The 25,578-nt window shown below is 58.3% G+C and overlaps 9 protein-coding genes across 9 annotated transcripts; 4 read left to right on the plus strand and 5 right to left on the minus strand.

The window, feature by feature from the left end:
- Positions 1-255: 255 nt before the first annotated feature.
- EX895_004673 (uncharacterized protein) lies at positions 256-2,562 on the plus strand (the record flags this gene model as incomplete). The annotated part of the gene is made up of 1 exon (XM_029885267.1): positions 256-2,562. The coding sequence occupies one exon, from the start codon at positions 256-258 to the stop codon at positions 2,560-2,562; it is 2,307 nt and encodes a 768-aa protein (XP_029738509.1).
- Positions 2,563-2,825: 263 nt separating this feature from the next.
- Positions 2,826-4,490, minus strand: EX895_004674 (uncharacterized protein; the record flags this gene model as incomplete). The annotated part of the gene is made up of 1 exon (XM_029885268.1): positions 2,826-4,490. One exon carries the CDS (start codon positions 4,488-4,490, stop codon positions 2,826-2,828), a length of 1,665 nt encoding a protein of 554 aa, XP_029738510.1.
- A 328-nt stretch (positions 4,491-4,818) lies between these two features.
- EX895_004675 (uncharacterized protein) lies at positions 4,819-7,053 on the minus strand (the record flags this gene model as incomplete). The annotated part of the gene is made up of 1 exon (XM_029885269.1): positions 4,819-7,053. The coding sequence occupies one exon, from the start codon at positions 7,051-7,053 to the stop codon at positions 4,819-4,821; it is 2,235 nt and encodes a 744-aa protein (XP_029738511.1).
- Positions 7,054-7,347: 294 nt separating this feature from the next.
- On the minus strand, positions 7,348-8,823 carry EX895_004676 (uncharacterized protein; the record flags this gene model as incomplete). Its single annotated transcript, XM_029885270.1, has 1 exon — positions 7,348-8,823. The coding sequence occupies one exon, from the start codon at positions 8,821-8,823 to the stop codon at positions 7,348-7,350; it is 1,476 nt and encodes a 491-aa protein (XP_029738512.1).
- A 520-nt stretch (positions 8,824-9,343) lies between these two features.
- Positions 9,344-11,344, plus strand: EX895_004677 (uncharacterized protein; the record flags this gene model as incomplete). Its single annotated transcript, XM_029885271.1, has 1 exon — positions 9,344-11,344. One exon carries the CDS (start codon positions 9,344-9,346, stop codon positions 11,342-11,344), a length of 2,001 nt encoding a protein of 666 aa, XP_029738513.1.
- A 115-nt stretch (positions 11,345-11,459) lies between these two features.
- EX895_004678 (uncharacterized protein) lies at positions 11,460-12,698 on the minus strand (the record flags this gene model as incomplete). The annotated part of the gene is made up of 1 exon (XM_029885272.1): positions 11,460-12,698. The coding sequence occupies one exon, from the start codon at positions 12,696-12,698 to the stop codon at positions 11,460-11,462; it is 1,239 nt and encodes a 412-aa protein (XP_029738514.1).
- A 6,648-nt stretch (positions 12,699-19,346) lies between these two features.
- Positions 19,347-19,847, plus strand: EX895_004679 (uncharacterized protein; the record flags this gene model as incomplete). The annotated part of the gene is made up of 1 exon (XM_029885273.1): positions 19,347-19,847. One exon carries the CDS (start codon positions 19,347-19,349, stop codon positions 19,845-19,847), a length of 501 nt encoding a protein of 166 aa, XP_029738515.1.
- A 1,109-nt stretch (positions 19,848-20,956) lies between these two features.
- Positions 20,957-22,274, minus strand: EX895_004680 (uncharacterized protein; the record flags this gene model as incomplete). The annotated part of the gene is made up of 2 exons (XM_029885274.1): positions 20,957-20,987; positions 21,112-22,274. The coding sequence occupies 2 exons, from the start codon at positions 22,272-22,274 to the stop codon at positions 20,957-20,959; spliced, it is 1,194 nt and encodes a 397-aa protein (XP_029738516.1).
- A 597-nt stretch (positions 22,275-22,871) lies between these two features.
- Positions 22,872-24,266, plus strand: EX895_004681 (uncharacterized protein; the record flags this gene model as incomplete). Its single annotated transcript, XM_029885275.1, has 3 exons — positions 22,872-23,774; positions 23,857-24,011; positions 24,215-24,266. The coding sequence occupies 3 exons, from the start codon at positions 22,872-22,874 to the stop codon at positions 24,264-24,266; spliced, it is 1,110 nt and encodes a 369-aa protein (XP_029738517.1).
- Between the last annotated feature and the right edge of the window lie 1,312 nt (positions 24,267-25,578).

Genomic DNA, 25,578 nt, shown 5'->3' on the forward strand with positions numbered 1-25,578 from the left:
GTCCGTTGTGTGTCTGCCCAGTCTGCCCAGTCGGGTGAAAGGGGCGACCATAGCACTGTCACACTTTGCGCTGAGACAGTGCCGTGCGGGCTTGTAGGTTGCATATTGACCTGTCTATGTCTCATCGACTGTGCTCTGCAGGTGTTGCGGAGGCGCTCGAGAGAGCCTGCCCTCTGTGCCGGGGACGTTACATATATAGTCAGATTTATTTTCCGTGTAGTGTCTGGAGTGATGTTGGGTTCTGCAGTAAGAACCATGTCGTTCTCGTCCACAGTCGATCGGCCTCCCGTCCACGAGCGTTTGACCATGGTCTGTCGCGAGCTGGCCCACCCTGGATCCCTGGCGTACTCACAGAACAACATGCTCGGCGTCAGCAGGCCCCACCCGCCCGGCCGCCCCCGCCATCCGACCATCATTGAAAAAGACTCTCGAGACAACAGAATCCACTTCCCTCGCCATCTACAGACTGCTGCATCTCCTTCCTTCGATCCCTCCACTCCAGCCACCGCCACCGCCTCGGTGCGATGCAGCAGCCCCGCCAAGGCGTCCCACCTCAGTCCGCTCTCCATGCTCTTCGAGGGCATCCTCGCCGACTTTGCCTCGCCCGTCACCACTTCCAGTAGCTGCCGTGACGACGACAACCCATTCCCCTACAGCCCTGTCTCGGGCGATTCCTCTTGGTCGTGTTCGTTCAGCGTCCGGGCAGCCTCGTTTCACACGGCTTCGCCGGGCGGAGAAGACGAGCGGGGCTACGCGGTGCTGAAGTCACAGGCATCGTCGCCGTGCAGCACCGAGGGGAGTTTCGTCGGCACGCCCGAGTCGTCGCCTTTCACTACAGGGGCGCTTTTGGATCAGACACTCGCTGAGTTGGTGGGCAGGGATGCGATGGGCCAAAGCGCGAGGGTGTCAGTAATTTCGCAGACAAGGCCATTGTTGGGCGCCGAGAAGGAAGAGGCAGGGCTGCTGTTCAAGCCGTTGAGGGTCGGGGTGGTGGAAGGCGAGGGAGTGAGTAGACCGCGAAGGAGGCATCCCGTGCAGCAGCGCTGTCAGCCAGTGCACGATCTAGGCGGTAAAGATGTCGACACGAGTCGACCGAATCCCACCGACTCGCTCATCGATCCACACCTGGCAACAGCGCGACACAGCGGCTTCAGCACCAACTGGAACCCTACTCCTCCTGGCTCCCCGCATCCGACCCAAGCGTTCGACACCGCCACCGCAACCCTGCCATCGCGGCCACCGCCACGACCACCCCGCCCACCACACTGCTTGGACTCACTCGAAGACCTACTGCCCTTCCCCTCGCTCCGAAGCGTTCGCAAGTCGCCCGCTGAGTACCTCCGACCAAAGCGATCATCAAGCCACCGCAGCAACAGAGAAGTGGAGTTCAAGCTGGGACCTGTACCAGCCCGAGCTGCGCGCCAGGTTGTCGCTGCTGCTGCTTCTGCACCCGCGTTGAAAGTGACCAATCAGCGAAACACTATCGAGCACATGATGGCGATCATCTCTGCGGACCCGGAGCTCGACACATTCGACAGTGCGCTCCAATCAGAGTCTACACGCCAAACTCGCTCCACAGCAGCAGCAGTAGAAGCAGTCGCAGTTCCAGGGGTCTACAAGCGGGCCGAGGAGCAGGACAACGCGATCGAAGTGCTACACGACTATTTCCCACCTTCGTACAAACACAAAGAGGTGTCGCACCGTCCGACCTTTCAAACCACCGCGCGCTCGCAGCCCCATCCAGCTCGACCGCTGCACCTGCCAACAGCAGCAGAAGTCTCCCCGCAGCAGCAGGCGCAAAGGAGGAAGCCGTCGCTGATGCGCAAGATCTCGCACACCATGCAGCGGTCTCCCTCGCGAAGCGGGACTCCCACCGCGGGTGCGACGGACTACAGCAAGACACGCATGTCGTTCGCTGTGCACCTGCGCGCGCGGGACGTGCCGGGTCGTGTCAGCCCGTTCCCTGCCGCGCCAAGCTCGGCCCCGCTCGCAAGATGCTCGCCGTACGACGGCCTGCCGGTCGTGATTATCTCTGCTCAGTCTGATATAGACAACAACAACAACAACAACAACAACAGCAGCAGCGGCAGCAGCGGCAGCGGCGTCAGCGGCGTCAGCCGGCTGAAATCGTTCAGCTCGGCTGCCGCGTACCCGCCGTCGACGAGCTTGACGCGGCACCGCGCCGGCACGCTAGCTTCCCCGCTCTGCATGTGCGCTTCTCAATCGCCCTCCTCCACAGGGACGACGACGGCGTGCGAGGCACCGCACAAGTCGAATCTGGAGTGCAAGCCCAGCTTGACAGGCAGCGTGCACTCGTCTGCTACAGCGCATACGACGCCGAGCGCCTGGAGCTGCGCCAGCGGCGCTAGTGGAAGTAGTAATGGCGGTAGGGGAGGCATTGGAGCCCACGGGATACTGATCTCGAGAAAACCGTCGAGGGTGGCGATTGTGGGTTCAGCGGCGCGGTGCATTGACGAGCTACTTATGAGCGGTGCGAGTGGTGGCGGTGGTGGTGTTGGTAGCAAGAAGGTTTCGTTTGGCGCGGTGAGTGAGGTGCGCTGACGCTGCCTGTCTGACTCGAAAGAAGGGGCGGCGCAGGTTGAGTGTGAAGCTGTAGCAGCACAGGCGACCGTATCGCATGACATCCATTTCATGGTCTCGGTCTTCACAACTGTTTCACAATCCTACTCACTCACTCAAGCTCGTCTGACTAGTGTTCGCATCCCAGCCTCAATCGCACACCCATCACTCCTCTTGCTCGCACACGCACACTGAGACCGAAATTCCCTCTCAAGGTGCTTTCGATTCACACTCCCAGCTGGGCATCAATATCTCCTCACCGCCCCCTCGGCGCCAGCAACGACCACCCTCCCCTGCCGATCCTCGCCAACCCAGCTCGTCTGGTCGCAGTCCCATCCCGCATACTCACACACCACCCTGGGTGCCCCACCCGTCCAGCATGCACCCGCCTCCGTGTCGATCTGCATGTCTTCCTCCCTCCCCTCGCTCAGCGGTGTGAAGCACGGGTCGAGCGCAGCGCGGTACGGCAGCCCGTCCTGCGTCGCCACGAGCACGTGCAGTGCGTCGGGGTGGGACGTGGTCAGGCGGAGGTGGTTGAGCTCGGCGTTGTTGCGTCTCCATGCCGTGAGGAGGCCGCGTGGCGGTGATGAGGAGGGAGGGGAAGACGACGAGACAGAGCGGAGGTCCCATACGCTGACGATGCCGTTGGAGGTTCCTGTGACAACAGTGTTGTCTTTCACGTCGATCGCCGTCACACCTGCCGTCGTTGCTTGAGTCCACAGATCGCTAGCGGAAGGAGCCGCACCGGGAGGGAAAGCGTACTTGCTGCCCGTCAGCGCCGCCGTCGCTGCCCTCACGTCAAACAGCTGCCAGCTGCCGCTCGCCAATCCAACCACGAACTTGCTGCTCTCCTCCTCTGCCTGCTGCTGCTCCTGCTGTAGCGCCAAACAGTTGACTGCGGAATACCGGTCGCTGCCCATCAGCCTGATCTGTTTCGGCGCCGCGACGTCCCACAGTCGAATCGAGCCGTCGGCGCCCGCTGTCAAGATGTTCTTGCCCCTGCCGATGATGCCCGCGGTGAGCACTGCGCGTTTGTGGCCCTGGAGTGTGCGCGGGTTGTCGCCCGTAAAAGGGTCCCAGATCCTGCACGTCAGATCGCTCGACGTAGACAGCACGACTCGGTTCGACGGGAAGAACTTGACAAAACGGACATCGCCAACGTGCCCCTTGAGTGAGGTCTTTTTGCCCAGTCGAGACTTGGCAGTGTTGATTGAGAGGCGGATGCGCGCTTCGATGTCCCACTTGCGTTCTTCCGGGTCGGGCGATTCTCCGGTGAGGATGTGACGCTCTTCGTCGGTGAGCAGCGTCTCGATGGCGGAGGCGCGGGCTTCGGCGGCATCGAACTCTCCGGCCAGCCGACCGGTGTACAGCGAACCTTCGGTGCCGCCGGCGACGAACAGATCGAGCTCGTCGTCTGCTGTGCCAAGCGACAAGTCAAACGCATCGATGGTCGGGTAGTTTGTGTAGTTGTCGTTCACTTTGGACGTGCTCACGGTCGGCAAGAACTTTGTCAATGTCTTTCGAGGGAACCGAACCTGCACGCCAGAGTCGAGCTTGATGTCCGACTGCTGCGTTCTCGCCGACCTTCCGGCATGCTCGCCCGCCGTTGCTGCTGCTGGCTGCGTCAGCTCCAGGTCCAGCCAGCTTCCGTGAACCCTGTTGATCTGCAACCCATGTGTCGGCCCACCAGACGTTTCGAGCTCTCCGACCTTGACCCCACCTTGCGTATCTACGTCCTTGCCGTCGTCTTTGGTCTGGATGAGCCGCAGCTTGACATGCACACTGGACGAGGGGGCATTGGAAGCGTAGTAGGAGAGCCAGGCTTTTTCGCCGGCGATGGTGGATGAAGAAACGTCGGAAAACACTTCCGAGTAGTTGGGTTGCACCGATATGTAAGGTACTGCCGCCATGGTGGGTGACAGGGAAAAGAGGAGGGGGGTGTTGGATAGGTGTGAGAAGGATGAGAAGAGAGATGGAAGAATGCTGAGCGCAGAAGGGCAATCCACGTTTAACGCCGCGTCACTGCGAGAAAAATACGAACGGATCTCGGGAAAAGCTTCGAGGCAAGTGGAGCAGCTGCTCCGTGCGCTTTCGAGTGCTCCTCTTTCTGCCCTCTTCTTCTTGCTTTGTGGCCATCAGCTCGTTCTTTAGACCTCTCGACTCCAACACAGAAGCACTTAGCTTATTTAACAGCAAGAAAGAAGCATTCTCATTTGACGACGTCGATTGTATTTCTCGCTAGCGGTGCGACTTGGGCCCCTTGTACGCCAACACAACAATATCGCCATCCCTTCTCGCATCTTCATGCTTGGGCGTGTTCCAATACCTCGCCACCTCCCTGTACCCTTTCAAACTGAGCAGATTCTTGAATGTCCTCGTATGCCCCACCTTCCGCGTCCCTTCCTCGAGCAAACTCTCAAACACGACCAGGTGGCTGGGCCACGAGTGGCGCCACCCTTTGTCCCACGGATGTGGCGCTCCCTCGCCTGCCACCAGCGCAGCGGACGGCGGCGGAGAAGGCGGATAGTGTGTATCGACATTGTACGGCAGCCGGTCGACGAGGTACTTGATGGGGTCGTGGTAGAAAAAGTCGCTCTGGTCCCAGTACTTTGTCGATGCCTGCGCTTGGGTCATCTCGTGACGGGAAGGAGGCGGCGGACACTCGATGAACCAGCTTCGTTCCACGAGGGATTGGTCGTGCAAGTGTGTCGCCCACGGTGTCGAATGGCACGGCATGAGGAAGCCCAGGCTGTGGATGCGGCCGAAATCGGTGCCAAACTCGACCGGTTCCGATTGAGGTAAGAGCTGCTGCTCGCGGTAGATGCGCCCGAGCTCCCAGGGCACCTGTTCCTGTCCTACAGCGTGGACGCTGGTCAGGTAGACCGCGGCAATCGGCTGAAGTGTGAGTAGCACCGCGCGCAGCCAAAGCGGAAGAGCATTGAGCGTGCGCCAGATCTGTCTTGCAGGGTTGCCTTCTCGGCTTCGCTGTTCGCGGGCGTACGAGTCTGCGAGCCCCGTCGCCGCCAGCACGGTCAGGGCCGGAAGAAGCGGTTGCAGAAACCGAAACTCCTTGTGTCCCAGCAGCGAGTATACTGCAACCGTAGCGCACACAAGCCTGGCCAGCGAGCGCTTCGCATCTTCGGCCAGCCCTGGCCCCCGTCCTACGGGTGCACGGTGCTGAAGTGCGCCCAACAGCCCAACCAGCGTCGCTGGCAGCCAGATAGTGCACAGCACGGGTATGCCTTGAGTGATGTACCAGTGCCAGGGATTGGCTCCATAGAAAATGCTCAAGTTGGCCACCACATTCTTGTGCAGGAACGATACGAGGCTCAGCGCCGGCAGCACTGCTCCTGCCTTGCGGTGAGCCTGGTTGGCAAGGTAATCGTACGTCGTGTCGATGATAAAAGCAGCGCTGACAGTGCTGAATCCGACGATGGCGAGAGTGCTGACCAAGCTGCTGGCTTCACCGACGAATTCGAGCAGAGGCAGCACAGACTGTGGTTCGGCGCTTTCACTGGTCTTGCCGGAGGAAGGAGCGGCAGCAGCCTTGGGCTGAATGCAGCGCAGCTGTCGAACGAGCAGCTCTGAGGCCAGGTAGATCCACAACACGCCGTTTGTCGGGCGCAACAGACACGCAAAAGCGGCGAGCAAAACACTCTTCCGCAGCGCGCGGTCGTAGATCAGCCGCGAGACTTGTTTGTGGTCCAGATCCATGTCGTCCTGACTCTGCTCGTACCGCGGCGCGGATTGCTGCCATACGCATCCGGGTCCTTGCAAGTCCTGCAGCTTTGCACGCTCGTCTGCGGTGGAAAAGGTAGCGACATCGAAGCTGCCAGAGAAAAAGGGCACAAAGGGCCAGTAGAACAACGCCGCTGCCGTAATAGCTGCTTCGGTCGAGTTGCTGAACGTCCTCGTAGCCGTGAAGAGGCCGTACAGATTGGAGAGACCGATCAGCGTTGCACACCAAGCCACTGTGGGCCCGCCGATGCGATGTGCGAGACGAAACGTGTAAAAGTCACCGATAGCTGCGACGAGCGCTTGCTGAAGGCGAGGAAACAGAACGAGCGCATACGTCTTGTCGAGCGCTGTCCACTTGAGCAGCGCATAGCCGGGTGCAAACAGCAGCGGGTGGAGGATGGACCGAACAGGACCATTGAGCAAGTTGTTCACGGCAGCGGTGAGGTACGACGCATCGCTGGAAGACGTGCTGGCAGAAGACCACTCCCAGCTCTTGAAGCCATAGCCGAAGACGATGCGATGTGCGATCTCGGTCGTCTGGTAGTGCTCGTCTGGTTGGAAGAATGTTCGCGTCAGTAGAGCATTGATGAGGCGAAACGCAAAAAGGAAGCAGAAGAGCGATTGAAGGTTGACTTCTGACCCAGGCGTTTTGGTGGCAGGGCGCGACAAAGTAGTTGCGGGTGGTGACGGGTCAAGTTGGGCGAGTGGCTGCTTTGACCGGTTGCGTACTTCCATGACCGGCGGTGGCCAGCGAATACGCTTGGTGAGGAGCAGATCGGCCAAGAGGATGCGTTGGTGGTTGGGCGTCAAGAAGAAACCGCTTCTCCCTCCACAAAGACAAACCTCCCAAAGTCGTCGGTCCGTGTTGGTCTCTGCGCGCCCTGCATACTAATAAACTAGGGACACGACATCGCTCCTAATTCAAGCCAACTCTGCTTCACGAACACTCTTTCAACTTGCTATTCATTCTAGCTCGACATTTGCTGTGCTCGTATCTGGTCAATGCGCTGTAATTGCAAAGGGAATCGACTAGGCCCTTCTACGTCGAATGTAATCACGTACAGGCTCGTTACCCGCTTCATCCACGAAGAACCTCCTCTTCGCCTCGTCCTCCCACACCAATACTCCCAACTGCTTTGCATAGTTCCTGACCTCCTCAAAGTCGAATTGACTCGTGAAATCTGTAAACAGCGAACCCAAATTCTGCTGTACGCGGTTCTTTTCGCGCTCCCACAACCTGATCTGGTCCGACACGGTCACCGGAAGCAAGGGGTCGTTGCGATGCATCTGAAGATGCGCGTGATGCGTGAGGTACGTGATGATCTGCTCCGCGGTGATGCCATTCGCGAGAGCCGACTTGACCGAGTCGCGTGTGATGGAACCCACTACCAAGTTGGGGAAGCGTGCCTTGATGGTGACGAACAGCGACAGGACGGCGACGCGCAGACGATTCGAGGTGTAGGCGTACAGACGGTAGTTGGTCTCGAGGATGATGTAGCCTCGCTCCTCCTGTTCTGTTCCGTTGCTGGATAGCAAGGGGACAGCAGCGGACGAGGTGAGAGTGGTCGCAAGGCGCGTGGGGTAGAATCGTCGACTGGAAGCTTTGCGCTGGTAGACGAGACCGTAATCGCGAAAGTCTTCGAGCATGTGCAGCTGCGTCTCGGGAAGCTCTTCGGTTGAGTAGTCCCGACCCAGCTCCAAACTGCCGAGCATGAAGAGAAAGGCAAGCACCTCGACCAGATCCATGTTTCGCTCCTCGGCCATGTCGAGGTACTGCAGCAGCAGGTCCCATAGCTGGGTGTTGACGTCTTCGAGCAAGAATTGGAATCCACGGCTGGTAATATTAAGACCGCCGCCCGAGCTCGAGTTGGATCTGGGCTGCATCAGGTTGCTCCTGCGCAGCAGGTAGAGGACGGGTTCGCGTGGAGTGCTCGAGTTGTCGCTGCCCACCATGTAGTGCAGAATGGTTTCCCACTTTGTGCGCGCATATTCGTCGAGGAATGCCACATCTACCGCATTCTTGTCTTCGGTATCGCAGGGTACGCCAAAGGACCTGTGCTTGCCTCCACCGGTCAAGGCTCTTCGCATACCGTCTGTAAACACAGCGTTGAGAAGCAGGATCTGCTTGCCTGCCGTTGCCTTGAGCTGTACGATTGACAGACGAGAGAGCTTGTCGACAGCTGCATCAAAGTCCTTCCTGGCTTCCTTTTTTATCCATGCCAAAAAGTCATCTGCAGCGAGCGGCACATCCAGGAACAGCATATGCATGATGAGCTGGCGCGCCATCATGGGCAGCAGGCGGAAGATGGCAAGACATGATGCCGGTTTATCGTACAGGCGGATGAGCACCGATCGCGGCTGTCGATCCAGAAAGTCGTCGATGGTCTCAGCACCGATACCAGCTGCTCTTGAGTGCTCGGATATTGAGAGAGCGCTGTTGGTGCCTCCTCTAGCGGTGGAAGTGACTCCTTGGCCTGGCCCCGGTGTGTGTCTTGGAGTCGCCATGGTGTCTGTGTTGAGGTCAATGCCTGGCGCGATGGGCGCGGCGCGTGGCAGAGCAGTGATGTCTGCTACTATGACTGCATGAATCTTGGCACGATTGTTGATGCTGTTTTCGGTAGGCGAACGAAGATGCTGCCGCTGATGATGATAATGACGACGGTGAGTCGAGGATCATATTGCATATTGCTCGACCAACTTGGCTGCTGCGCAAATGTCGAGCGACTCCTCCACACGCACTCAATCCCGAGTTCCGATAGCGAGCAGCGCGAAAACATAATTGATTGAGAGCTTCAAGCCATGTTTTACAGTCCGCATAAGTCTCAATCAAAGCAAATTTTCACCTCGCAATCCCTGGTTCCTGAGAAGAAAAAATTGTGGTACTGTACTGCACAGTTCAAAAGCAAAAAGACAAAAACGACATTCGAGAAGAACAACTGGTGCCAATATCGACCAACGTCTTGCTGCTCTGCCACCACCATTGCCAGTCGACCCTTATCGACCTCATCGACACGCCAACGCCGACATGGCAGCGTTCAGCACAACAGATGAGGCTATCCTCACCGCGCCACTCGAGCTCAACCCTCTGGCGCAATCGGCCACCTCCTCGTCCTCCGGTCGCTCCATCTACTACATCTACGACATTCTCTCCACTGCAGCAAAGATCCACAAAGGTCGCTTCAAGCGTGTCGCTCTGCAGTTTCCAGACGAAGCATTGGTAGATTCTGTGCCTGTCTACTGGGCGCTCAAGCGCGAAGTTCGCTCCCTCTACGCTGCCGGCATTCCAGCTACAGCCTCGCCTTCAGCTTCACCTTCATCTGCGCCACAGAATGGCTTGCCAGAGTTCTACATTCTCGCAGACACGAGCTACGGAGGATGCTGCGTCGATGAAGTCGCTGCAAAGCATGTTGATGCCGACTTGGTGGTGCACTATGGCCATGCTTGTCTTTCTGCCACAGCCAGGTTGCCCGTCATCTACGTTTTCACCAAGCAGCCATTAGCAGACATCCCGGCTGCAGCTACCAGTCTGGCCCAACAGGCTAAGCAGCACGTTTGCGACGGAGATGAAAGCGAGCATGTCAAGGCACTCGTGTTGACTTACGACGTTTCGTGGAACCATGTGGTCGAAGACGTCTTTCAGGCAACGCAACAAGCGCTGCGGAGAGCAGGCATCGATCTGCCCCTCGTCAGAACTCACGTCGATTTCCGGCGCAACTACGAAGACAAGCTGGTCGATGGCAAATTTGCCTATTCCGATGCTCCGACACAATCAGGCTGCTCTGGTGGATCCAACGGGTCGTGTTGCGGTAATCCAGAGCCGTCTGCCTCTTCTTCCTGCAACGGAGCGGCATGCTCTTCCACAAATCCATCGTCGTCATCTTGCTCCAAAGCAACATCGGCAGCAACATCAACAGCTGCTCTCTCTACCGCCTCTGCAACGATCAGCGACATTGCTTCCGAACGTGCGTCTCAACCACTCGGCCCTTCTCGCACCGTGACCCTGCCACCCAACACCACCTTTTCGCAGTGCGCATACCTTTACCTCGGCCCGGAATCGCTCTCGCTCACCAACCTTTTGCTCACGCTCGGTGCCTCAACCCCAGTCATCTCGTATGACCCGCTCACATCCACCGCGCGTGTCGAGACCGGTTCCACGAACCGTCTGCTCATGAAGCGATACACAGCGGTGCTGAAAGCGCGCGACGCATCCGTGGTGGGTCTGCTCGTTGGCACACTTGGCGTTCACTCGTACTTGCCGCTGCTCAAGTATCTCAGAGGATTGCTGAGTGGCAAGAAGAGCGGTCGCAAAGTGTACACCATCTCCGTAGGGAAGCTGAACCCGGCCAAGCTGGCGAATTTCCAGGAGATCGATGTGTTCGTGCTGGTGGCGTGTCCGGAGAACACGCTGGTGGACAGCAAGGAATTTTTCAGGCCGATCGTGACGCCGTTTGAGATGGAGCTCGCGGTGAAGGCGGCCGAGAGGCAGCAGAGAGGCCAAGAGGGTGTCGAGTGGAGTGGCAAGTATGTGTTGGACCTCGAACGGCTGGTGCCGGAACAATTCAAGACGCAGGAGCAGGATCTGTTGACGCAGATGGACCAGCTTGATGTCCAGGAAGAAAGCGGAAACCTTGCCCAACTGCAGGAAGGCGACGAGGAGAGCGACGACGATCGACCCCACTTCTCGCTCATCAGCGGCACATACGTCCACAGGCGCAAGTTCAACTCGAAACCACCCGCCTCCTCCGCCACCGCCCCTACTACCACCTCCTCCTCCGATCCCACCTCAACCTTGCAACTCCCTTCCAGCGAATCGCAAACTAACGAGGACCAGGTCACGGTCCGCAACCCCACAACGGGACAACTCACCACCGTGCTCGAAACTGCTTCCATCGCCCACATCCAAAAACGAGGCTGGAAGGGCCTCGAACAACGGCTGGGCCTCGACGAGCCGAGTGTGCTCGAAGAAGGGCGAGAGGGCATCGCCAAGGGGTACAAGGATGCTGGTGGACAGGGCGACATCATGTAGACGCACAATAATAGAATCAATAAGCGTGACACAGGAATCGATTACAGAAAACACCTTGAAGATATAGAGCGACAAACAGAGAGAAAGTTGAGCGCACGTACGTGCGGCCGTACGTCTAGATACCCCCTGCATCACCCCCACCTTCGAGCAGCCCCACAAGCAACCACGAAGCCCCTGCAGCCACACCGCCTACCGCCAGCGTCGACACAGCACCATACGCATAGCCCTTGAATCCACCCTCGCCACCCGTCACGCGCTGCTTGACCACGCCAAACACCAACAGGATCACACCAGTAATAATCACCGAGAGAAAAAGCGCCCGGCTCGCCTCCTGCACAATCATGTAAGGCAGTAAAGGGATGATGCCGCCAATGAAGTAGCTCAGGCCGATGGTGAGCGCCGAAATGTAGAGACGGGATGTGCTGACAGGCTCGAGACCTTCGCCTAGCTTGAGCAAGAACGGTGTCAAGCCAGCCTGCTCCAGGTCTTCATCGGCGGAGACCTGCTGGGATTCTTCATCACCGTCGTTGGTGCGCTTCTGTGCGGGAAGGAGCGAGGACGAGACAGTTGAAGAGAAGGGCAGAGAGATGCAGCCAAAGAGCTTGCGCCGCGAAGCGTTCGAACTGCGATTCTGCTGCTGCAGAGCGGCGAGCTGCTCGGCTTGACGACGAGCTTGTTCCTTTGCGGTGAGTTCGGCAGCAATCTGCGCCGACGTGTCGGGAGCAATTCCGTATCCTTTGAGAATGTCGTGCACTTGACGCTGGACCTCGGTGCCGCACGAACGCTCGACGCGCTGCTGAGTCGACTTGAGGTTATACGCGAAATGGCTGAGCTCTGCTTGCGCCGAGAGGAAGCCTCCGATGCCCATCGAGATGGCGCCCGAGACGAGCTCGGCAAGACCGGCAAGCACAACGAGCTTGGTCGAACCCGTGGAGGAGAGACCGGCAGTGAGAGCAAAAGGAACCGTGAGACCGTCGCTGAGACCGACAATGCAGTCGCGTGCAAAGTCGGGGTCGATCAATGTACGCTCATCCGCACCGACGACGTCTCGGCAGCAGACAAACGTGGGGTCGTGCTGCTGGGCGGCAGTGGAGGGGCATTCATGCGTAGCACTGAGCGTGGACGCCGAGGAAGAGGCGACACCGTTAGTCTCTTGCGTGGTAGCTTGGTAGTTGGCGTCCACAGCAGGCGACGTGGACCAGAGGAGGGGAGTGGACTCGGACTTGGCGTTGGCCTTGGCCGGCAGCTTGACGGAAGTGCCCTTGATGGACGAGGGAGCGCCAGCGGCACCGCAGGCACAGTCGGCGCAGCGTCCGCCAGCAGCGCCTGAGTTCTTGGATGAAGAGCACGCCATTTCTAAAGAATCGGAGAGTCGAGAGCAGCTTTGAGTATGAGGATGAGAGTTGAAGGAAGAGGAAGATAAGGTGGGAGGCTAAAATATCGGTCTTTATATGGTGCAATTCAGCTGGAAGTTGGCTGAGTCCGGTGGGCGAGCGGAGAAGCAGCCGAACAAGCAAAGGCTTAGCGTGGACGCAAGCACACTTTGCAGCAAAAAAAGCTCTAAAATTTCCTAACGTGATACAAAGTGATTTTCGGCATTCTGCAGATCCGCTCCCATGCCGAGCTCGTCATAGGGAAGAAGGAGAGCCAATGGCGCACAGCGCATTACAGACCCGAATTCGTTGTTGTCTGATGTCGGCGTTTCGCCTGCAGAGGGGTATCACGGTAATATCGGCGAACCTGTCCATGAAGTTGCATGGGCAACTTGCCATCGTCCCTTCCCTGTGAGTGGTGGAATCCTTTCTTCTCGCGAGTGCCGCAGTGATTTGTTATACGCCCTGCTCCATTCCAAGCGGTGTGGATCTGTCAATGCAGGAAGGGACCTGCTTATGTGTCTAGGCAAGGAATGTAGGAAAAGCCTGCAGAACAGAATCTTCCATGGCGCTTCGATTCGGGTCGCTAGCCGAACGAGCTTTGTTTTCTCCAAGGCAAGTCGAGTGATAAGGAGCGATAAAAATCGGACAGTTCACGCCTTTAGATCAGCCAATCAGAAATGTGCTATTTGCAACCACAGAAATGCATTTTCAACAAAAGACTCGCTGCAAAATCAAGCGCGGTCTAACACACTTTCTCATAACGCTCTAACATCGCAGAGATTGAGTTTGGAGGCGTGTGTGCCTTAACGCGCGACGCGTTAAAAGGTGACAATGATCAAAGCCTAAGACCGCACCGAGAAAAAAGGGTCTCCCTGTGACTTGACTCGTCGACTCCACTTTGGGCCAGAAGATGCGAGCCAGCCGCGTTCTCTCGCAGAGACACGTTCAACACGTTCAACTCAGCTTGTTTGACAATCAGTGGCTTCAATCCTTCTCTATCAGCTCACCAACCATCTTCCGCAGTCACATCATTGAACCAGGCACATCTGGATACATTCGGAACCCTACCGATCAGCTCTATAACAGGCGTATTGCCTCACAACCTCGTTCTTATGTTCTAATCAGAAGAAACGGTCATTGCAATCTCATCGATTGTCGCAATCTCTGCCAAAAACACTGTGGCAATGCAGGTCGATAGGTCGATCGCGACCACCTCATCGCCGCTCTCGTCGCTCGTTTCTTCTTCGATTCCCTCGATCGATCCTGCCCCCACCGTGTCTGGTGCCAGAGCCAAGGTCACATACTCGCGCAAGCCTCTCGCGACTGAGCACGACGGCGACGATCCTACACGCGTCGGTACCGAGCCTTCTTCATCCTCGCCCCCTGCCGACAATCTTTTTGACTCCCCAATGCGCTTGTACGGTCGCAACGCAGCCTCGCGTATCGAGCAGGATGCCAACGATGTGACCATCACCGCAGACGTCTCCCCTGCCACGACAGCTCATGCTGCCAACTCGGCGGTCAAAATCGGACCTTCCTCCCTCTTTCGTCGCGTCGACTCTCAGCCATCGCAGCACAGTGACAACGACGATGACGAGCCTCCACAAGGCTCGACAGAGTCGCCTGCTGTTCATCGCACAAACAACTTCAACCTCGGAATCTCGAGGGCTATCTTTGACTCCGATTCAGACAGCGACGCCGAAGCTCCACGCTCCGAACCGGCAGCGCAGCATTCGACTGGCAACAACGATCAAGATCGCGACGAGGAGGAAGACGACGTGATCATTGCGCGCATTCGCGCGCACGCTGCACGAGATACAGACTCGGACCCGTTCACTGGCTCTCTTTCGTCAGTCCCAATATCAAGCTCCCAGCCGCATTCGTCTTCGCATCGCGTATCTTCTGGTGACAAGCAAAGGGCGGCAGAAGACGATCAGGATGGCAGTATCACACTCACACGTCGTCGAGGGGCAAGGATCTCGGCCATGAAAGGCAGGACCGGCAACCAGAAACAATCCGAATTCTCTTCGTCTTCCGACCAGGACACAGACGACGACGACGACGATCACGTCCAAGCACGCAAAGCTCGTGCGTTCAAGCTTGCCAGTCCCGCCTCCTCTGCCTCGGTGACGCCAGCTGACCAAGCTGATGCACAAGCAGGCCCTTCCGTCACCATCGCCACCACACCGCAGTCTCGACGCGAAAAGATGGACGCCCTTGCCGCAAGGTTCCGAAAGGCTCACGGTGAGCAAGAGGCTGTCGTCGAGACCAGCGCGCAAGCAGATCCCCTTCTCGACGCCTTCTTCGGCGGAAGAAGCCCAGGCAGGATTCCATCTCGTTCTCCTTCTCTCGACATTCAGGGCAGTGACGACGACGAACACAATGACGCAATGCCGGCATTCATGGTATCGAATTTCGAGTCTGCTGCTACGGCCAAGCCCAAATCAAAGTCAAAGAAGAAGAAAAACATATCCGCCGCAACCGAGCGCGACATCCTCAGCGATCTCGAGGATGACTTTGATCGCACTAATGCCAAAGTCGCGTCCAAGCGCGCCGCTACAGCAGCAAAGGAGAAAGCGCTGCCCAAAGTCAAGCCTCTCAGCAAGAAGGACCTCGAGACCATGCACAGGCAAACGGCACGTCTCGCACGCGAAAACCGCACCCGACTCGCCCCCATCCACCAAAAGAAGACCATTGGTCTCAACGAACTACTCAGCAAGATCCAGGCCAGCGAGGCGGGTCGTAGCACAACTAGCCACACTGCCAGCTCCAATACGAGTGCCGACAATGCTTCGGATGGCTCTGGTCAGCCTTCGTCGCAGATCCCCTCGGGCCAGTCCAAGAGCCAGCACGCTTCGGATCCCATCGAGTCCGACCCCATCCCCGAGCGCTCGAGTCCGCATCCCAACAACCTGAGCAGCCCTGTCGTGCCCATGTCCAGGCAGCAAGAACGCAGGCTGGGCCTCGATCCAAGCACCAGTCACGCCAATTTCTTGCAAACCACCCCCGCTGCCGGTCGAGTCGCTGGTCTCGCCACAAAGCAAGACCACGCTTCGCAGGCGCATCAAAAACTTCTCGCCCAAGCTTCAGAGCAGGACGATGACGCTGAGCTGCCTGATCTCGCATCGATCGTCCAGCAAAGTCGGGCCCAACAAGAAGCGGATAAGGAAGCTGCTCAAAGGCTGCAGCGACTTCGCGACATGAAGATCCGTCTTCTCGAAAAGTCGCGACAGCAGCCTTCCAGCGTCGTCTCGAAGAAAATCGAGTCGGTCGCTCAAAACGTAGATGCAGACGACGAAGGTCTCGAACTGTATCAGCCTGGCTCTGTTCTGGCTGCCAAGCACAACCTCCCAGCTACTCCAGGCAAGAAGCGTCCCACCGATCTGCTCTATCGCGAGATCGGCGTTCGTCCGGGCAAGACACCTCCCAGCCGCAAATTGTACACCGGAACCAATGCGAACGGCTCTCCTAATACCGCGCTGCACATCGGCGAGGATGAAGTGAACGCAGATGCGCAGGACGACCTTGTTGTCACCGATAGCCAGCTCCGTAGCGCCGGCAAGGGTCTGTTCATCGCTTCGGACCAAGCCGCGGGACACGTTTCATCCGCAGAGCCTCCCCAACCAAATTCGGCGCAAACTCGCCAGGACGAGTCCGCCCATCATTGCTCTGCTCTCCAGGGTGCTGGACGCGCAGGCCCGCCCAAAATGACTCAGGCCCAGCTGAACGCAACTTTGATGCGCAAGATGCAGACGCAGAGTGTCAAAGCTCGCTCACAGGCCAGTGCCAAGAACGCAAGAGCAAAGGTTTCTCCCGGGACCAGTGTCGACAAGTATGGCCGATCCGCAGCTCCAGACGTCAATACGATGCTCCAGCAACTAGGCCAAGCAACAAGCAGCGAGGGTCAGGCTCGCCACGACGATCACCAGGATGAGGATGAGGATGATCCAGACTACATCATGCCACCGGCACGCGACGCCGAGTCGGTCATCGGCAGCGACGTTGACATGGGCAGTGCAAGCGAGATTGAGCCCGTCGACGAAAACGAAGACTTCGTCGAGATGGGCAGCGCCGACGAGGACGACGAAACCCACGACATCGACCAAGCCGTTGTCAGGGACACAATCCAAGATGCGGATGAGGAGCACGACAGCGAAAAGGAGAATGCTCCCCCACCGGCCAGCCAACAGCCACAGCTATCCAACCCTTCCCCTAGCCTCAGTCGCAGTCTCCTGCCTAGCCGTGCTGTCATGGACGACGACGAGGACGAGATGCCTGCTGCGCGCCTGAACGCCAGGAGGGCTAGACGCAGCGCGGTGGCAGACGATGACGACGGTGACGATGAAGCCGACCAGATTCCTCTCCAACCCGGTCCCTTTGACGGTAGCCGCAGCAACGCTCCGACCGAAGGAGCGAGTCAAAGTCAAGAACGGGTGCGCATCCCGCTCGGCGATATCTCCAGTCAGTCCATTGACCAGAGCATGCCCTTTTCTCCCTCTCAACCATCTTCGGCTGCCTTCCATCATTCTCGTTCGCCGAGTCTCGCTGCTTCCGCCGCTGGCCGTCGAGATCCTCTTGTCATTCCTCTCTCAGCAGGTCAAGACGAATACGATTCTTTCCGAACCGACGACATTCCGTCGCAGGCTGCCGATCTCGGTCGCTTCTTTGAGCCGACCATGCCTCCTCCTTCTATGGTCAAGTCAGCTGTGGCGGCCTCTCAAGTACCAAAGTCGTTCTGGGACCAGACTCAGACTCAAACACAGACCCAAACCCAGAGTCAAGACCCGAGCCAGCTGCCGTCGTCGAGCCGTCCACCTCAAGCCACCGAGGCTATCCGCTCTCTCGTCCGCGACGCATCGGCCAACTCGGCGCTCGGCGCGTTCTTCCAAGACACGCAACAGGACGAGCTGCGAGGCGAGAGCTTGGACATTTTCGATAATCACAAGGTTGCTGGTGGTAAAGCCCCTGGGTTTACACAGTTCTTCCATGACGGCACCCCGCCGCCCTCAGCTGACGCTCGCGGCCTCAAAGCTGGTCCCAGCGTGTGGGACGCCTCGACGATGCCGCCGCCAAAGTCGACGGAAGTGGACGCGTTTGCCGCTCTGCGCAAGGCTCAGATGGGCGAAGCCATGGACTTCCTCGATGCCACGCCTTCGGTCTTGCCCAGCTTCGACGAAAGCCAAGCAGAGCGCGAGGCGTACGCCCAGGCACAGGCGAATGGTCCGATGGCCAACAGGTCGCCGGAGAAGATGTACATGAACCGCGATGGCTTTTTCACACAGACCAAGCCGAGCCAGCAGACAGGGCTCTGGTCGCAGTACGACAGCCAGAGCCAGTCGCAGAGCCAGCATAACTCCGCCGGCGGAGCGGGGGCAGCGTGGCAGAGCCCGGCTGCTCGACATGCCTCTGCTCGTCGAGGTAGCGATATCAGCAATGCTAGTGGCGACCACAACGCACCGCTGTCGGAAGAGGAAGAAGACGAGATGGTACCGGTACAGCTCAAGCGATTGCGTCGAGGCGCAGCGGCCACCGAGCATCAGCAGGATAACGAAGATCCGCACGACGATGCAAACAGCGAAATCGACGACGAGAATGGCCCGCCTTCGAGCCAGCCTGAGCCCAAGCCGCGCAACGCTTTCGATGTGTTGCGCCGCGGACCCATTCAGCCTGCAGACGACGAGGAGCCTGTCATTACCGGCAAGAAACGCAAATCCGCCTTCATTGAGGGAGAAGCCGAAGAGTCTGAAGATGAAGAGCTCGGTGGGCAAAAGCGCGGAGACGGCGGCGGACTCAAAGGCATCTTCGGCGACGACGATGGCAGTGCCTCTGGAGGCGACGAAGACGACGACGAGGACGACGCCAACGCCGAAGACCTGCAAGAACTCGTCGACAACGAACGCGAGCTCGACGAGGCCGAGAAGGACGAAGTGGCGCGTGCTCGCTTCCGTGAAGATATGGACGCCAAGGACCGCGAAGAACTCGAGATCCACCAGAAGGCGATCCAGGGCGGCTATCGCAATCGACGCCGTGGCGCGGGCTTGAACGGCATCGAAGGGTTCTTGGATGACGATGCGGAGGATGAGGAGCTCAAGAGGCGGGCAGCGATGGGCTCACATGCGGCGCTGTCGGCGTGGAAGAAGCGCAAGCTGCTCGATGGCACGGAAGATGGAATGGACGCGCTGGCGGCACATGAAGAAGCGCAGGCGTTCGTGAACAGTTATGCTGCGACGCATCGGATTGATCACGAGTCGGAAAAGTACGATTTCTTGGCGATGGCTGCAGAGGATCAAGAGGATGACGAGGACAATGAAAGTGGGGATGAAGAGATGGACGAGGCGGATGCTGCGGACCAGGGCGGCGATGCGGAGGGGGAAGATGTGGAAGAGGACGCATTTGGACCCGTCCCCAAGCAGCCGCGCACGATCAGGTACAACGATATCGCCAGCATCATCCGCGAGCGCAAAAAGGCCAAGAGGCGCAGTGCCCTGGACGACGACGACGACGATGACAACGACGAACTCAATGCAGGGTCGCGCGAAAACCAATGGGATTCGGATGAGGACGACACGGAAGCGCGGCTGGCCACTGCAATGCACGACCGTATCAGAGGCAATTCCACTCAAAAAATGCCTACTGTGTCATCACAGCCAAAGCGCAAGCCTCAGATCAGTGCGCAGTATGGACGCAACGCCCGCACTGCCGCTGCATCCCACCTTGACGGTGACGCGATGGACATCGACACGCCCGAACAGGAGGAGGCGGACGACGCCGACGATGATACGTCGAGCTCGCTCATGGCGCGCCTTCTGAGTAACCGTCCCACCGCGCGTCCCTCGGGGTTGCGGTCCGGCTCGTCGATGGCAGTCGATACGCTCGAAGACGCCGAACCGGAGTGGGGCAACGATGCGAACATTGTGAGGGCGCCCAAACCTGCCGCGTCTGGCACAGGCGCCGGCTCTCAGCAGTCGACGGGCTCGTCGAAGTTCAAGGTTGCTTCGTCACCGTTCAGAGCTGCAGGAGCAAGGAAGGGCGGGAAGGGCAAAGTGGGTGGCTCGATGTTGCTCTCGAAACAGGCGATCATGCGCAGGGAGAGCGGATTCTCGTCGAGCTCGAGCGGGTCTAGGTGAGCGGAGCCGGTCTGAGGATGGATGTACTGTATCTGTAGAAGTTTTGTTCAGCATGCAATTTCGGTTTCAAGTGGAAGCTTCTAGCGAGGTCCAGATCTGGTGCTGCTGAGTGAGGGGCTAGTGTATCCACACGGTGCGAGGTATGCCGAACTGATCTTTCCGCGACGCGATGGGCGCTCGTGCTTCACGGCTCGAGAGGTCGCGGCATCTGTCGGACAGCCACTGGAGCGTATGCGACTGGACTTGGGAGAGCACGCTGTGTTGAGCGGCGGTGCGGCAGCTGTCGAGTTCGGCGGGTGTGAGTGCGGAGAGCACCCACCGGTCGATGGGTATCGGCTTTTTGCCCCTCGTCAGCGACGAGGGCAGCCAGCTGTTTGCGGACGACGCGGGGGGAGGGGAGGGGGAGGCGGGGCGGCCGATGCCGATCCGCAGTCGAGAGAGCTTCGGCGCGGCGTCTGGGTCTTTTTGCTTGGACTTGCCCGAGCTGCTGCTGCTGCTGGTGATGGGGGAGGATGTGGGGATGTCAAGACGCTGGATGATGTCTCGCACGCCGTTGTGACCTCGGGCACTTCCGACGTCCTTGCGCTTCACCTCTCCGAAGGCGAGGTCGAGCTCGTCCTGCAGTACAAGTACGTCGTCCGATATTCTCCACCCGGTTGATGGTGGGGGAGGATGGGGATGGTAAGAGTTCAGGAAAGCTTTCAGTCCAACGCCGGACAGGTTCATCGGCTGCGACGGCTTGTACAGCGACACTTGCACTTGGTAGACCACGTCGTCGGGTGTGGCTCGGAGGGCAGAGGAGGTAAAGAAGACGGGAGAGGACGGTATGAGCAGTGTCAGCGTGGCTGACCAGCCGCCGCCTTTGCCTTTCGTGACTTTGGTCAGTTGCAGGGGCGTCCGATCCGAACTGCTGGGGGTAAGATCGAGTTGCTCGGGGGTATCGCTTTGAGCGCTGGCTCGCGGAGCGTAGACGGCCAAGCTGTTCGGTACGGGTCGATCCCAGTCTGGTCGGTTCTGGATTCGTCCACTGCCAATCGCCTCTTGTCGAGCTTGCTGCAGCTCGTCGCGCCATTCTCTCAACCTTGCCCGCACCTTTCTATCCTGCTCGCTCAGCCCTGCCAGCAGTGGATCCAGCACAACCTGCCCAATCGAATGCCTCGTCAGCGGATGCGTTGTCGCATTGCCCACCCCGACCAGCACCAGATGCCCCTCCACCCGTACTACTTTGGGCATTCGATCGCGTGGCGCTTGGAGCTCTGCGTACAATCGCTCCACCAGCTTTTGCTGGCCTTTGCCGTACTCTGCCACAAGTCGAGGTAGTTGTGGTAGGTGAATTGAAAACGTGGCGCGGTAGAGAAGCTCGGCGAGACGCTGGTGGAAGGCTAGGCCGTGTCGGTCAAGGTAGCTCTGCCGCGCGTCGCTGCTCGACCTTTGTGCGGCAGGGGATGCAATGGAGGCGATGTCTCGCTCGCCAATGAGCGCCGCCGGATCCTCATGCTGCTTGACCTCCGAGGGTAAGCTCTCCCACTCACGACGCGGGATGTACGGCGGATTGCTGACGATCAGGTGAAAGGGTCCACCTGCGATCTTGGCCAACTGGTCCATCGCTGCATCGTCGAAAACGTCCGCTTTGACAATATGCACGTTCGACTGATGCTCGTTGACGCTGAATCCGAGCTTAACAGCGTTCTCCCGCGCCAATTCTACCGCAAGCTCCGACTGATCGCACGCTATGACCCTCCATTTCTTCCCCTGTCCCACCCGGGCACGAAGCGCATCAGCGATCAACAGCACGATACACCCAGACCCCGTGCAAAGGTCAACGACTCGCACCTCTTCAAGCTGCGCCGGGCTCAGCTTCTCTAGTAGCGCGTTGACCACCTCAGTCGCCCAGTACTCGGTCTCTGGACGCGGGAGTAAGATCGGCGGGCGCACCGTGAGCTCTTGCGAAAGCGAGCCAAAGGGCACGCTGCCCAGCAGGTACGAGATGGGGACGTTGTGCCGGGTCATTAGCACTGTCATGGACACGAGCTCTCGCCGTGAAGCTCGGGTCAGGGTCGATTTGGTCTTTGTTGGGGCAGCAGCGCCTTGGAATTTTCGAACGTGCTCGACGATCCAGCGGATTTCCGACTTTGCTAGTTGGACGGCTTCCAGTCGGTCGGCCTTATGACGAGCACCTTGCGGAGCTTTAGCAAGGCGGTACGTCTCTTGGCGGCGACGAAGGGCTCGGATGAGCGGATCGTCGGATGTCCAGAAACGGTAAGCCCTTGAAGAAGCCTTCGATGATGAGTACTGTGACGATGATGTCGAGATGTCGCGGGATCGGCCAACGGGAGGAAGCCTCCTGCTGGTTGCTACCGGGGACAAGCTGAGCCAACTCGTACGTGCAACTCCGCCTGCGGGCCCTCTTGCTGTGCATGCCAGCATCGTTGGCGCTTCCGTCTTTAACTTCGAAGCATGATGAGAGGGTTGGTATGAAACGGTTTCGAGATGTGACCGGGTTGATAGTATCACCCGGCTCCTCGTTGTATGGTGAGAAGCTAAGAAGGAATGAAAGGGACGCAAAAAAAAGCAAAACAGTAAATATTTTCCAAAAAAAGGTGGAGCAAGTATATATTTTTATTCCTTGCCTCCGATTTCCGATTCTTTCGCCTAAGAGGACTGGTGAGCGCCTGCCGGTGCAGAGACTTCCGACGTGAGCTTGCAGGCCGCGCGACGGCACACACTGGCCCGTGCAGACAGCCTGTGACTGTCTGTGTCACTCTCCGGTTATACACATTGGCGCCGTCCTCTGTCGATCGTAGCCGTTTCTCGCTCCGATGATGATTCACTTGCAGCTCAGCAAAAGCCCGCACCAGAGATCTCGTGACAAGGACGAAGGAGATGTCCTCGTACAGCAAGCGAGACTGAGCCAACATTTCCTTGTGCTATATAGGCAGCGTGCTTTTCTTTCCCGCACTTGGTTCTTGCCACCCATCACCATCTTCGTGTCCGCCCCCCTTAGCATTGTTTAGTTCGTTCAAAATGGCTCCCACCGCTGCCAACCCCAAGGACTGCCCCGAGTATGATCCCAAAAACATGATCTTCCGCCGGCTCGGCCCCTCGGGTCTGCGTGTCTCGCTCTTCTCGCTCGGTGGCTGGCTCACATACGGCGGCACTGTCAACAGCGACGAAACTAAAGAGATCGTCAAGCTCGCCTTTGAACACGGCATCAACACCTTCGACACCGCCGAGGTTTACTCTGCCGGTCAGTGCGAGGTCGACATGGGCAAAGCCATCCGTGACCTCAACCTGCGCCGCTCGGACCTCGTGCTTATCAGCAAGATCTTCTTTGGTGTTGGTAGCAAAGATCCCAACGGTCGCGGATTGAGCCGCAAGCACATCATCGAGGCGGCCAACGCCAGTCTGGAGCGTTCCGGCTTGTCATACTGGGATGTGCTGATGGCGCATCGCCCGGATCCTACCGTGCCCATGGAGGAGATCGTGCGCGGATTCAACCGCCTCATCGAGAGCGACAAGTGCTTCTACTGGGGTACGTCGGAGTGGTCCGCCCAGCAGATCGAGGAGGCTCACGCTGTGGCCAACCGTCTCAACCTGATCCCGCCCATCGCCGACCAGTGCCAGTACAACATGTTCCACCGCGAGCGTCCCGAGAAGGAGTACGACCCCTTGTACAAGGTCCACAACTTCGGCACCACCATTTGGAGTCCTCTCGCCAGCGGCCTTCTCACGGGCAAGTACAACGACGGCGTGCCCTCCGGCTCGCGCTTCGACACCAACAAGAGCTTTTTTGACAACACGGTCAAAGAGCTCCAGACGCCCGAGGGCAAGGCAAAGATTGAGAAGGTCAAGAAGCTCACGCAGATCGCCGAGGGTCTGGGAGCCAAAGTGACCAACCTGGCTCTGGCGTGGTGCGCCAAGAACCCTGTAAGTTTTTTTTTGCAAGATGCCGAGACGTCGATGATCGCCTCACCTGTACTGACGCGAGCTTGTTTGTTTCGGAACGCAGAACGTCTCGACGGTCATCTTGGGAGCCTCCAAGCCGGAGCAAATTGTCGAGAACCTCAAGTCGCTCGATCTGATCGAGAAGCTGACGCCCGAGATCATGGCGCAGATCGACGAGGTGCTGGGCAACAAACCCGCCCTCCCTCCTCTGTATGGAAGGTAAATGTCGTCTCTGCCGTTGCCTTTAGGAAAGTCACAAGGGGCAACTGCCGCAAAAGCAATACGCCGCAGAAGCAATTCGCACTCTTTTGAAGGAGGGTTGCGCAATCGACCGTGCTTCAAAGACTTGTGACATGTGAGAAGCGATGGCTGAACGATCATCTTTACTTGCTTGCTTGCCTTCCGTATGCGGATCCATCCAGGGGTCGATCATCGTTTGCACCCAATCGTGCATCTGGCAGGAGCAAGCTATGAGTCAACGCCGCAAGAATGGAGACAATGGAATGGTGAGAGGTTCGATTGTGACTGAGAGAGAGCAGCATCGTCAGAAGCTTCTCACACGACCTCGCCCAGGCGATTGTCAAGCGTGAGAAATTGGAATGGACATGTGTATGCTATGTATGCCCTTGACCCCGTTCGTGGTACACCTGGCCCCCCGAGAGAGAGAGAGAGAGAGGCGCCTCCAGATGTGTTACCGTACCTAAGAAGCCTGCTGTTACGGCAAAGCGTCAGGGCATCAAGTGTTTCGGATCACCACGTACCGGGAAACCAAGCGTTGCTTACCGCATTGTGAGTGAGTGGCCTGGCAGCTGTCGATGAAAACCTGAACTTTAGCGCCCGTCTGTCGCCGATCGGCAGAGGCCTCCTGACTGCTGCTCCTTTGCCTCTCAGCTCAGCCTCGCTTGTGCAAAATGACAGCTGCTTCGACAAAGTTCACGAGTTTTTCGTCTCCGAGTTGTGAAGCCCAAGCCCAGCGTGGCTGCAGGGCAATTTCAATTTTTAAATAGAAACGGCAGCCCACCAAGCAGCGGCAGCAGCGGCAGGAGCACGCATAAACCAAACGCTTATCTTTTCTCTGTTGTCTGGTTGGTCGCTCTGTTGCTCTGCCCGTGGTGAAACCACTGGTCAGGCGCCCACACGGCAGCCGCCTCCCCACACTTCGACTCTGCATGGCATTCGGTCGGTGCCTGCACTTGCTTGCTTGCATTTGCCCTGCTGGCTGGCTGTCTGGCTAAGACACCGTTTGTCTCAACCTGCGCTACCGTTCTGTTGAAGCACTCTCTTTTCCCAACTCAGTGCTTCTATCGGCAAGCCCGCCCGCCCGGCCTGTCCTGTCCTTGTCGATCCTATTTTATTTCCCTTTTGATACTTACTCGCCGCCCACTTGCACTCGTCCACTCTTCGATCGCCCCTTCCGACCTTGCTCTTCTGTTGTCACCGTCTCCGTCACCATCGTCAGTATCCTGTCCTATCCGACCAATCGAACTCGATCTCATCAACTACAGACAGGCTGTTCCGATCCTGCCATCACATCGATACTTGGACCGTCCACCGTAGACACCGGCCAATCCGATCTGCTTGCGATCATGTCGCAGTCCGAGACGAGCAGTCAAGCGCTACACTCTCCCACGTTGGTGTTGCTGGCGCCCATGCCTCGCCGGCCTATCGCACTTGTAGCTCGCAGACACCACCACCATCACCACCTTCACTCGGCTTCGCACTCTCGCTCGCGCTCCTCCCGAATCGTTTCTAGCTCTGGTACCAAATCTTCGGACGAGGCTACCGA

This window comes from Sporisorium graminicola, chromosome SGRAM_4 (assembly GCF_005498985.1).
Source record: "Sporisorium graminicola strain CBS 10092 chromosome SGRAM_4, whole genome shotgun sequence".
In the NCBI taxonomy this organism is placed as follows: domain Eukaryota; kingdom Fungi; phylum Basidiomycota; class Ustilaginomycetes; order Ustilaginales; family Ustilaginaceae; genus Sporisorium; species Sporisorium graminicola.